The 13,273-nt window shown below is 46.9% G+C and overlaps 1 protein-coding gene across 2 annotated transcripts in view; it reads right to left on the bottom strand.

Annotated features, from left to right (window-relative positions):
• Positions 1-1,354: 1,354 nt before the first annotated feature.
• Positions 1,355-13,273, bottom strand: part of FAXDC2 (fatty acid hydroxylase domain containing 2) — a 51,496-nt gene continuing 39,577 nt past the window's right edge. For both annotated transcript variants that reach the window (XM_075344307.1, XM_075344309.1), the window contains exons 8-9: positions 7,650-7,816; positions 1,355-2,547 (exon numbers count right to left, since the gene is read on the bottom strand). In XM_075344307.1, the coding sequence (XP_075200422.1) occupies positions 2,391-2,547; positions 7,650-7,816 (324 nt within the window). In that variant the 3' untranslated portion in view covers positions 1,355-2,390. The remainder of the gene's footprint in view (positions 2,548-7,649; positions 7,817-13,273) is intronic.

Raw genomic sequence — 13,273 nt, 5'->3', positions numbered from 1 at the left:
GGAGCTCACAGCGTATGCTGTTTGCTCCACTTTACCCCTGTCAACCTCCAGGATGTGTGAGTACGGGCCGCCTCCCCTCCCCCCACCGTCTCCAATGACATCCCCTCCCTCTGCTATACCCAGCCCCGCTCTCCCCCCGCTACTGCTACACCCCCTCCCCCCACCGTTACCGTCTCCAATGACACCCCCTCCCTCCACTCTACCCAACCCCGGCTCTGCGCCCCGCCGCTGCTGTGTGTGTGTTTGTGTGCCTCTACATGTGAGTACCAGCGTCCCTCCCCCACCACCGCCGCTGCTACCGTCTCCAATAACACCCCCCGCTCTCCCCCCTAAACCCCCCCCCCCTTCCGCCTGCCACCTGTCGGCCTGTGTGTGTACCGGTCATAATGTCTGCAGAGTTGTGTATCTAATCCTATCCTGTGTGATACTGTCTGCTGAGCTGTGTATCTAATCCTATCGTGTGTGATACTGTCTGCAGAGCTGTGTATCTAATCCTATCCTGTGATACTGTCTGCAGAGCTGTGTATCTAATCCTGTCCTGTGATACTGTCAGCAGAGCTGTGTATCTAATCCTGTCCTGTGTGATACTGTCTGCAGAGCTGTGTATCTAAACCTGTCCTGTGATACTGTCAGCAGAGCTGTGTATCTAATCCTGTCCTGTGTGATACTGTCTGCAGAGCTGTGTATCTAAACCTGTCCTGTGTGAATCTGTCTGCAGAGCTATGTATCTAATCCTATCCTGTGATACTGTCTGATGAGCTGTGTATCTAATCCTATCCTATGTGATACTCCAGTTGTCCTTGGTGACACTTTAGACATTTCTGGTCACCAACAAAATGGCTTCACACTATGATCCTAAATTTCATTCTCTGTTATCCTTTGGAAACACCCAGATTGGGAGGGGGAGGCGTGCCATCACACACAGGAGAGCAGACTCCGCCCACTTTACTGCAGCTGTAATCCAGGCTATCTCTACAGTAGGATTTCTGTAGGATTTAAGCAGCTGCTCCCCCTAGTGTTTAACAGTAGAAAATATCAAACTTTTTAATTTTTTTTTTATATTTTGCTCAATTAAAAACAATATTTAAACAAATCATTAAAACATTAATACTTTACATTTTTTCAGTTATTTTTAATTTTTATTTTTTTTTTTTACGACACCTTCCCTTTAATATACATCTCTATAGAGTCCAAAATGTCTGACTGCGGTTGATGATTCCTATTTCAGCTTAAAGATGTTATGCAGCTTTGGGGCTGAAATATGAATCCGACTAAAAGGAGAACATCATTGATGAGCAACAATGGGCATGTAGAGGTCTCCATCAACAGCAATAACCGGAACGGACTCCTCAAATGTTTTAGAAATGATAAAGTTTACTCTAATCTGGGACAATGCTCTGCATCCAGTCATACTGCACAAACGCATTTGGATAATTCCATATCTGTACATTGGTTAGTCATTAAATTAAAAGAAATATAAAGTATTGCACACAATACATTCAATTACAAGCAAATTTTCGATTATGATCTACCAGGAGAGCCGTCGTTGGGGCAGGACGTGATGTCCATCTTTACCATATGTCACCAACCACATTCATCAACTTTGATGGCCTAATATAAAGATACTTGGGTCAAAATGGACTTTCTGAAGCAGAGGTCCCCTACCGGTGTCTCTCCAAATGTTGTCAAAGCAGTAACTGCTGGAGAGACAGGTTGGGGACTGCTGGAGAGACAGGTTGGGGACTGCTGGAGAGACAGGTTGGGGACTGCTGGAGAGACAGGTTGGGGACTGCTGGAGAGACAGGTTGGGGACTGCTGGAGAGACAGGTTGGGGACTGCTGGAGAGACAGGTTGGGGACTGCTGGAGAGACAGGTTGGGGACTGCTGGAGAGACAGGTTGGGGACTGCTGGAGAGACAGGTTGGGGACTGCTGGAGAGACAGGTTGGGGACTGCTGGAGAGACAGGTTGGGGACTGCTGGAGAGACAGGTTGGGGACTGCTGGAACGACAGGTTGGGGACTGCTGGAGAGACAGGTTGGGGACTGCTGGAGAGACAGGTTGGAGACTGCTGGAGAGACAGGTTGGAGACTGCTGGAGAGACAGGTTGGGGACTGCTGGAGAGACAGGTTGGGGACTGCTGGAGAGACAGGTTGGGGACCACTGGTTTTAAGACTGGAGATCTGTCCACTTAGGGTTATAGGTTGGATCAGACCCTGGTTACAGTTGGAAATGCCTCGCCAATCTGATGACCATCCCAATATCTGACCCAAGCCAAAAACCCAATTCAATTTTAACACTTTGGTGTTTTATTTTTTTTGGGGGGGAAACACTTTTGGCCTACAGAACAATAATACATTTCCAGAGTCGGTAAGGGACAGTTCTCGAGGACGTCACTCTGCTTTCTTGGGCAGATCCGGAATGCTTTGAGTCAAAGGCGTAAAATTCAGTAGTAAAATGTGCCTGTCGTAGGCCTTGGTTTGCTTGAATATCAGATCTGTGCCATGTAGTCTGTCAAAAACTCCTAATACTCCATAGCACTGGTTAAATCTAAAAGGGAGAGAAAAAAATTACACAAAATTAATATTTGTCTTAAACTACACAAAGTTACATAGGTTGAAAAAAGACCTAGGTCCATCTACATTAACCTTCTTCCACCAAGTCTACATTGTCATTAAGTCATTTATAACCAACAATGTTGTGTGTAGTGAGGAAATCCTCCAGCCCTGATATAAAAGCTGTTATAGTATCTGCCATTACTACCTCTTGTGGTCGGCATTCCACAGTCTGACTGCTCGAACTGTAAAGAACCCTTTCCTATTTAGCTGCTAGAATCACTTTTCTTCCACTCGCAGTGAGTGTCCCCTGGTCCTTAGTATTGGAAGGAATAAGTCATGTGCCAGTCCTTTATATTGCCCACACATGTATTTATACATATAAAGGAGATCTCCTCTGAGAGATCTTTTTTTTTTTTTCTAAGCTTCTAACCTTTTTAACCTCTCATCATATGGGCGGCCTCCATTCCTTGTAGTAGTCTAGTCGCCCGCCTTTGAACTGACTCTAACTTCTGAATGTCCTTTTTTAAAATGTGGAGCCCAAAACTGGATCCCATATTCCAGATGTGGCCTTACAAGGGATTTATAGAGGGGTAACAATACGTTGGGATCACGGGATCTAATCTCTCTTTTTATACACCCTAGAATCTTGTTTGCTTTTGCAGCTGCTGCCTGACATTGAGTACTGCTGCTCAGCTTATTTGTAATGAGAATACCCAAGTCCTTCTCCTGCTCTGTAGTCCCGAGTTTACTTCCATTTAGGCCTTGTGCGCACTAGGCGTTTTTGCTGCGTTTTTAGCGGCGTTTTTTACCGCGTTTTTGTGCTGAAAACGCAGTGACATTGCTTCCCCAGCAATGTCTATGGGTTTTCATAAGTGCTGTCCGCACACAGCGTTTTTTTGTAGCTGCGTTTTTGTGGTGACCACAAAAATGCAGCATGTCAATTATTTCTGCGTTTTTCACTGCGTTTTTCACCCATTAAGTTCAATGAGATGTTCAACAACGCAATGAAAAACGCATATAGCTGCGTTTCTATGACTAAAAACGCAGCTATAAACGCAAGGGGTGGGCAGTAAAGTGACGTGTACAGGAAGAGGATTCCTTCTGTTGGTAAACACAGAAGCATGAATCCTCCCGGTACCGTCACCGCTGCGTCCACCTCCCATCCTGTGCATGTATGCTGCCGTGCGGCGCCATGTCTGGGCGGGAGGTGGAGGCAGCTGCGAAAACAAAAGTGAACAGTAGAAAAAAAAAATGTCATATATACTCACCTGTCTGCAGGGTCCCGGTGCCATGCCCGCTCCCATCTCCTCCCGGTTCCGCCGCTCTGGCTGTGTGCAGTCTCCCCGGGGCACGTACGAAGCTTGCAGGACCTGGCGGTGGATCACCTGATGCAGTCACCTGACGCATCAGCTGATCGTAATTCTCGCGGTGTCACCGGCTTTTTCGCGCCCGGCCGGCTATCAGCTGATCCTGCCGTCAGGAGACTTCATCAGCTGATTAGCGGCAGCTCCTGCAGCGATGGGACAGGATCAGACTCTCATCCGATCGCTCCAGGAGCTGCCGGTAATCAGCACAGACGTGAGTATTTTTTTTTTGTTTTGCACTGATTCTTCAGCTGATTGTATAATCGGCTTTTATACAATCAGCTGATGTGTGATGGAATTCACATCCTTGATCCTGACACATCATCTGATCACTTTGCCTTCCAGCAAACCGATCAGATGATATTGGATCTGGATTGGACGGCGCGGGACCCTGACCCAGGATTACTGCGGAGGGGGGTTCTTTATTTCAATAAAGATGGAGTCACTAATTGTGTTGTTTTATTTCTAATAAAAATATTTTTCTGTGTTGTTTTTTTTTTTTATAATTACTAGAAATTCATGGTGGCCATGTCTAATATTGGCGTGACACCATGAATTTCGGGCTTAGGGCCAGCTGATAATATACAGCTAGCCCTAACTCCATTATTACCCAGTGAGCCACCCGGCATCAGGGCAGCTGGAAGAGTTGAATACAGCGCCAGAAGATGGCGCTTCTATGAAAGCGCCATTTTCTGGGGTGGCTGCGGACTGCAATTCGCAGTGGGGGTGCCCAGAAAGCATGGGCACTCTGCACTGCGGATTCCAATCCCCAGCTGCCTAGTTGTACCTGGCTGGACTCAAAAATTGGGCGAAGCCTATGTCATTTTTTTTTTTTTAATTATTTCTTGAAATTCATGAAATAAAAAAAAAAAAAAAAAAGGGCTTCCTTATATTTTTGATTCCCAGCCGGGTACAAATAGGCAGGTGGGGATTGGGGGCAGCCTGTACCTGCCTGCTGTACCTGGCTAGCATACAAAAATATAGCGAAGCCCATATCATTATTTTTTTTTTCTTTTTGGGCAAAAAACTCCTGCATACAGTCCTGGATGGAGGATGCTGAGCCTTGTAGTTCTGCAGCTGCTGTCTGCTCTCCTGCGTACACTAGTTCTGCAGCTGTCTGCTCTCCTGCATACAATGAACATTTTGAAGAAGGAAATGACATCAGATCTTTTTTTTTTTTTCATCAACAATCTTTAATGGCATTGTGCACTGATTAAAAACGCAGTGAGCAAAAACGCAGCAAAAAAACGCACCAAATAGCGTTAAAAACGCATGCGTTTTTGTTGCGTTTTTAAGCCGCGGGGGCGTTTTTTGAGACCAAAACGCACATAAAAACGCAGCGTGAAAAAAACACCTAGTGCGCACATACCCTTAATGTATACACAGCTATAGGATTACTCCGTCCTAGGTGCATTACTTTACATTTATCAACATTAAATCTCATTTGCCAAGTATCTGCCCATTCTGACATCTTATCCAGATCTTTTTGTAATATTGTACTATCAAGGTCAGTTTTTAATATCCTACATAGTTTGGTGTCATCAGCAAAGACTGACACTTTACTATCAATCCCATCCACGAGGTCATTAATAAAGAGATTAAAAAGAATTGGTCCTAGCACAGATCCCTGCGGCCCCACTGCTGACTATGGCCCATTTAGAGAATGTACCAAAATTAATATTTGTCTGAAAACTACACAAAGTCTACTTGCTGATTTATAAATTAAAGGCGTACCAAGTTTGGAGGTTATCCCCTATCCATTGGTAACTTCCCGATCACTGGGGGTCTGACAGCTGGGACCCCACAGATGCGGAGAATCAAGGCTCTGAAAGGCCCCATGTGAATGGAGTGGTGGTTGATCATGTGCTCCTCTGCTTCATTCATTCTTATAGGAATGCTGAAGACCAGTTATGGATGTGCCCCACTCTGGGGGGGTGGGGGGGGGGACTTCTGACGAGTCTGGGACCAGAAGGTCCCAACGCCTTATTGTGCACACGTCTCCATCTTATGTATAATGTTAAGGACTCTTCCCTATCTGACTATCCTTTGGAGCCTTAATCGCAAGTCCAGTTCTTTGTGACTACTCCCCTTTGCTCTAAATATCGTAATCACGTGTCTTAACATTTGATGCTGGTTATATAGATTCTCATATCTAAGCTGTTGACTTTGGAAGGAGCCAGTCTCTGGTGGAAGCTGAAGTTTCTTGACAGTTCTTTGGACTTTATTTCCCCTTGCCAGTCTCCCTTCCCTCGTGCTGGATTATTGCAGTGGTCAGACTAGTGCTCTCACCATCCTTCTCACTAGCCAGGGTGAGTTCAGGGCAAGCGAGGGCCTAGGCATGTGATCGGCTAAGGGGAGAAGTAACCTGTTAGGGAGAGCAGGGATCAGCCTCAGATGAGTGCAGGAAGTAACCCTGCTCCCCTCTCCCTAGCGCCAGGCCCCATTGTTGTATCGTGTTTCCGGTGTAGCCTACTTGTTGCAGCGCTCGCTGGTGGTTCCCTTAGTCCCGGCAGAACCCTGGTAGTCCCTACGTGACAAGACCATCCGAATTCTGCACTCAGTTATCTCTGGTAAGCCCATAAAGAATGAATGGAGTGGAAGTACCCCAGATCGGCCACAGCTACATTCACAAGGGGCTTTTCAGAGCCCTGGTTCCTATGATCGATGGGGTCCCACCAATCAGGAAGTAAGCCCCTAAACCACAGAGAGAGAATAACCTCCAAACTTGGTACAACTCTTTTAAAGGAACAGAAAAGGAAATCATCACTTAAGGGAAAACTCTGGGGCAGAAATCATGTTTTGTGTTATGCTTATGGAGAGATCTGCAAGGAAGAACAAGCATGAGCCTCCAAGATCTCACAAAACAAAATTTCCCCTCCCCTTATTTTGGCTTGCTTATCTTTTGGATCCGACAATCAAGCTCCATTCATCAGCCTAACTCCACCCTCCACTAAGTGATTGACATGCTGTAGAAGTACATAATAGCTGTCAATCACCCAGTGGAGGGCGAAGTTAGGCTAAGAATGGAGCTGGGAGCCGAGGCAGTGAAGTGCTCTGCTCTGTCCAAAGCGCCTCCATCTTCTAAAGTGGATCCCTCTGCACCAGATCAGCGTTTTTGTTTCATACAGGTATGAATTCACTTGTATTCTTATTACCTACACATCATTGGTTTGGATGGTGGAGCTGAAAGGTTCCCTTTAGTGGCTATGAATACCTTTGCCATGGAAGACTTGATAGTAGTTACCTGTAGTTAGTGCAATTTTGATAAGCTTCAGTGCTGCAATTTTTCCTCCCTCATTAATTTTCAGACCCCTGATATGTAGACTGCATCCTGATCCAAGTTCAGATTTTTTACTCTTGGAGCGTCTCTCTCAGTATTATAGGCTGGACGTGAGCTCTGTGTGTTGCTGCTTTCACTGCTAATATATCAGCACAGCTTCTATCCTGCACTTATTTCCTCAAGTACTTTCTTGCTTTTCTATAGGCAGTTTTCTCCAGATCTGAGTAAAACACCCTTTCCTTCCCTTCTGCTATCTCTAACACTAAGAGGGGGAGCAGGAGATCTGATGAGTTGGTTCAGATTTGCAAAACACTGAGCTCGATAAATGACTTACAGACACTGCACTTGGTCCTGGGCAAGTTGATGTCCTAATCCTGGGCGGTGTGAACAGTCCATCCTTCTATCCCCTTGAGGAAATATAATGTTCCATAGCTTTGATTTACAACTTACTTGAGATGATGAAAGTCGTGGAACTCGGGGGAAGGCAGGAAGGGCAGATGGTAGCCGCAATGTGATATGGTGGTGGTAATCAGAGCAAGGCAAAACCACAGCATGATGGTGGCTACGTGTGATCCCATCATCATCGGTCCGGCCATGGATGGTAACATGTTGGAAAACTGAAGTTTCAAAAAAGCATATTTATTGTGGCGCGTACAAGAGAAGTGATGACTATTAGGCTATGTACACATCTCATTTTTCTCCACATCGGTGCCAGTGGACACACCAGACATATTCCCATGCCATGTCCACAGGCACCGATGTTCCCAGAGTACAGCATCAGTATGTCCATTTGGAGTACACAAGTGTTGGAATACCCTTGTTTTTCTGTATAGGAAAGTGTAGACTTTTTTTTTGTTTTGTTAGTGCCTATAAATATACTCTTTTTTTTGTATGGGAGGCTATAGATGTAGTATTTTTTTAGATTGGGTGCTAATAGATGTAGTCATTTTATTTTTTCTTTGTCTGTCTGTCTTTCTCTCTTTCTGTTTATCTGTCTGTCCCTCCCTGTTTTTCTCTGTCTGTGTCCTTGTCTGTCTTTCTGTCTGTCTCTTTCTCGGTCTCTCTCTATCCATCTTTCTTTCTCTGTCTGTTTTTTTCGGTCGGTCTGTCTGTCTCTTTCCCTGTCTGTCTCTGTCTGCCTGTTTGTCTCTGTCCGTCTCTCTCTGTATCTCTGTGTCTCTCCACAGAAATCCTATTACCTCACACATAAGCTTCTTCTACTAACAATGTCCTTCGTTGCCTATAGCAACCAATCACAGCTTCTAATAATGACCTGTAGCTACCAGCTCCATTCACTTCAATGTAAGCAGGTGTTTTGGAGAGTAACTGTAAAGCGCGGGGTTAAATTTTCCCCTCAAAACAGTCTATAACGTTCCCTGAGTTCCCTGTGCAAAATGTTGTGATTGTAAATGCGACGGTGCGGACACACACACACACACACACACACACACACACACACACACACACGTACAAGTGTGTGTGTGTGTGTGTGTGTGTATGTATGTATATATATATATATATATATATATATATATATTATATACACACACACACACACACACAGCTTTATATATTAGATAGGAGCCTATAGGTGTAGTAATTTGTTTCTGCATGGAAGCCTATAGGTGTGGTCATTTTATTCTCCTTGTGGAAGCCTATAGGTGTATTCATATTTTGCATGGGAGGCTACGGATGTAATAATTTAAGTGGTGCCTATAGATGTACTCATTTTAATTTGCAGTGCGAGCCCATAGATGTATTTTTTTTAGTTTTTTTATTGCAGTGGAAGCCTATAGGTGCAGTTATTTTTTAGTTTTCCAGTTTTCCTATATGTATATATTTTTAATTTCATTTTTTTTTGCAATGGATCCCTATGGAAGTATTTTTTTCTACTTGTAGAAGCCTATTGATGTACTAAATTTTTTGTATGGGAGCCAATAGATGTAGTCATTTTTATTTATACTGGGAGCCTATGGATGTAGTAATTTTTTTCCCAGTTGGAGCCTATAAGTGTACCCATTGTGTTTCTTTTATTGGATCTTCTAAATGTAGCCCTTTTTTAAGTGGATGCCTATGGCTGTATTACATTTTTTTTATTTCTTTGTGGTTGCCTAGAAGTACAGTATACTCATATTTTGCATGGGAGGCTATTTTTTTAGGTTGGAGCCTATAGATGTTGCCATTTACTTAGGTGGGTGCATATAGATGTAGCTATTTTAATTTGCAGTAGTAGTCCATAGATGTAGTTTTTTGTTGTTTTGTTTTCAGTGGAAGCCTATAGGTGCATTTATATTTTATTTTTCCAGTGGGAGCCTAATGGCAGATTTTTTTCCTTCATTTTTTTTTGCAGTGGATGTCTATGGATGCATTTTTTTTTTCTTCTTGTGGGAGCCTATATGTAATTTTTGCATTGCAACCTATACATGTTATTTTTTTAAGTGAGTGCCTATAGATGTAGTCATTTTTATTTGCTGTAGGAGCCTATAGATGTAGTCACTTTTTATTTAACAATTTTGCAATATGGGCCTATAAGTGCAGTCACTTTTTTTTAAAATTTTTGCAGTACGAGCCTATAGGTGTAGTCAATTCTTGTTTCAGCGGGACCTGTAGATGAAGTCACTTTGCAGTGTGAACCTAATGGTAAAATCATGCAGATGTTCTCTTTTTTTTTTTTTTTTTTTCCCCCCCCCCCAAAAAGAGCCTATATGCAGCATATCCTACTGTGGATCTCAGCCTCAGGCTCCAGGTAACATATAAATGCCGCTTTCCATACATATTTAGTTGTGATTTGTCATTGTGAGCTGGTGTGCATTAAAATCAACATCAGTGTTCCTGCAAATAACACTGAGAGCTGCCGATAGTCACCGCAGGGCAGGTAGGATGTCACGGGGGATCGTAACCCACACAAGGTCAACACTTCTGTTTGGACTAAATTACATCTCATGTAAATCAGATTAACGTCTCTTACAAACGCAGTCACTGAGGGTGCAACCGGGAGAGAAAAGAGGTGTATCCAGCCCCCCAGGTGGACACTATCTTCAATGGAATCTGCATCTTCTAGGGGGCAATATAACTGTGTGGGGGAACAAAGGGGGCAATATTATTGTGTGTGGGAACAAAGAGGGCACTATTATTGTGTGGGGGAACAAAGAGGGCACTATTATTGTGTGGGGGAACAAAGAGGGCAATATTATTGTGTGGGGGAACAAAGAGGGCAATATTATTGTGTGGGGGCACAAAGGGGGCAATATTATTGTGTGGGGGCACAAAGGGGGCAATATTATTGTGTGGGGGAACAAAGAGGGCAATATTATTGTGTGGGGGAACAAAGAGGGCAATGTTATTGTGTGGGGGAACAAAGGGGGCAATATTATTGTGTGGGGGCACAAAGGGAGCAATATTATTGTGTGGGGGAACAAAGAGGGCAATATTATTGTGTGGGGGAACAAAAAGCTATTTATTTATTTTAAACAAAGGGGGCACTATTATTGTGAAAAGGCACAGAGAGGGGCTATAACTTATCTATAAAGTCACAATGGGGGGACACATTTTATATAGGTACAAAGATGGGACATTACTACTGTATGGGGGGTATTATTATCGTGTAAGGGCACATAGGGGGAATTATTACATTGCTATATGCAGGGCTGTATTTTGCCTTCGTGCTGCCCTAGGCACTTTAAGTGGTCGCGCCCCTTAGTGACAACGTAACACTGAGTTCTCGCACACGACATCTGTTTAAGGCAGATCTACTCTGTAAAACACTTGAAAAAGTATCAATGAGAAACGAAGGGCACTAACCCCCCCCCCCAATGGGGATCACCACAGGCACATCAAACCATAGCATGAGTATAAAATATTCCCACCAAACCGTCCCCACTTATATACTGTGACTGTCACACTGCCCCTAATAAACTACACACTGCCCTCCCTTATAAATTATACCCACCACACCTTCCTCGATTATGAAATATGATCTGCACATTGACCTCACATCATGCTGCCCCCTCCTCACAATGTCCCATGCATGCTGCCCCCTCCTCAGTGTCCCATGCATGCTGCCCCCTCCTCACAATGTCCCATGCATGCTGCCCCCTCCTCCCAATGTCCCATGCATGCTGCCCCCTCCTCACAATGTCCCATGCATGCTGCCCCCTCCTCACAATGTCCCATGCATGCTGCCCCCTCCTCCCAATGTCCCATGCATGCTGCCCCCTCCTCACAATGTCCCATGCATGCTGCCCCCTCCTCACAATGTCCCATGCATGCTGCCCCCTCCTCCCAATGTCCCATGCATGCTGCCCCCTCCTCACAATGTCCCATGCGTGCTGCCCCCTCCTCACAATGTCCCATGCGTGCTGCCCCCTCCTCACAATGTCCCATGCGTGCTGCCCCCTCCTCACAATCTCCCATGCATGCTGCCCCCTCCTCACAGTGTCCCATGCATGCTGCTCCCTCCTTACAGTGTCCCATGCATGCTGCTCCCTCCTCACAGTTTCCCATGCATGCTGTTCCCTCCTCACAATGTCCCATGCATGCTGCTCCCTCCTCACAGTTTCCCATGCATGCTGTTCCCTCCTCACAATGTCCCATGCATGCTGCCCCTCTCCATGAGCTCCTAATGCTGCCTTCCTCTTTTTCATAATGACACCTCCATGCTGCCTCACTCATCCTAAGACCACCACACTAACGCTTATGCTGAGACACCCCTCCCACACACACACACACACACACACACACACACACACACACACACACTACCCCACTCTTGATATTGACTCCCCTACATTGCTCCACTCCATATTGAGCCCACACATGCTGCCCCTTCTCCATAATGAGCTCCCAATGCTGCCCCCCTCTCATTCTGAGTCCTTACACTCCCCCGCCATCTATTTGGTCATTGCACTATCCCTCAACCCTTGTCCTCTGTCTCTAGGATTGGCCCCTCTCTCCCATTCCCCCAGCAGCAGCCGCTCTCCCCCGCCTTCACCAGCAGCCTCTCCCCCAGCATCAACCTCTCTCCCCCCAGCGTCCCCCAGCTTCAGCCTCTCTCCCCCCCAGCCTCTCCCAGCTTCAGCCTCTCTCCCCCAGCATCCCCCAGCATCAGCCTCTCTCCCCCAGCTTCCCCCAGCATCAGCCTCTCTCGCCCAGCTTCCCCCAGCATCAGCCTCTCTCGCCCAGCTTCCCCCAGCAATCAGCCTCTCTCCCACAGCTTCCCCCAGCATCAGCCTCTCTCCCCCAGCTTCCCCCAGCATCAGCCTCTCTCCCCCAGCTTCCCCCAGCATCAGCCTCTCTGCCCCCAGCATCAGCCTCTTTGCCCCCAGCCTCCCCCAGCATCAGCCTCACTCCTCCCAGCCTCCCCCAGCATCAGCCCCCCCAGCATCAGCCTCCACCCTCCCAGCCTCCCCCAGCATCATCCTCCACCCTCCCAGCCTCCCCCCTCACAGCCTCTCCCAGTATCAGCCTCCCCCAGCATCAGCCTCTCTCCCCCCAGCCCACCCAGCATCAACCTCTCTCCCCCCAGCGTCCCCCAGCTTCAGCCTCTCTCCCCCCAGCCTCCCCCAGCTTCAGCCTCTCTCCCCCAGCTTCCCCCAGCATCAGCCTCTCTCCCCCAGCTTCAGAATCTCTCCCCCAGCATCAGCCTCTCTCCCCCAGCTTCCCCCAGCATCAGCCTCTCTGCCCCCAGCATCAGCCTCTCTGCCCCAGCATCAGCCTCTCTGCCCCCAGCATCAGCCTCTCTTCTCCCAGCCTCCCCCAGCATCAGCCTCACTCCTCCCAGCCTCCCCCAGCATCAGCCCCCCCAGCATAAGCCTCCCCCCTCACAGCCTCTCCCAGTATCAGCCTCCCCAGCATCAGCCTCTCTCCTTCGAGCCTCCCGAAGCATCAGCCTCTCCCAGCATCAGCCTCCCTCAGCATCAGCCTCCCTCCTCCCAGACTCCCCCAGCATCAGCCTCTCTGCCCCCAGCATCAGCCTCTCTTCTCCCAGCCTCCCCCAGCATCAGCCTCTCTCCTCCCAGCCTCCCCCAGCATCAGCCTCCCCCTCCCAGCCTCCCCCAGCATTAACCTCCCCCAGC

The sequence above is a fragment of the Anomaloglossus baeobatrachus genome, chromosome 4, assembly GCF_048569485.1.
Source record: "Anomaloglossus baeobatrachus isolate aAnoBae1 chromosome 4, aAnoBae1.hap1, whole genome shotgun sequence".
NCBI classification, from domain to species: Eukaryota; Metazoa; Chordata; class Amphibia; order Anura; family Aromobatidae; genus Anomaloglossus; species Anomaloglossus baeobatrachus.
The sequence above is the reverse complement of the archived record's forward strand: the minus strand, read 5'-3'. Positions and strand labels throughout refer to the sequence as shown.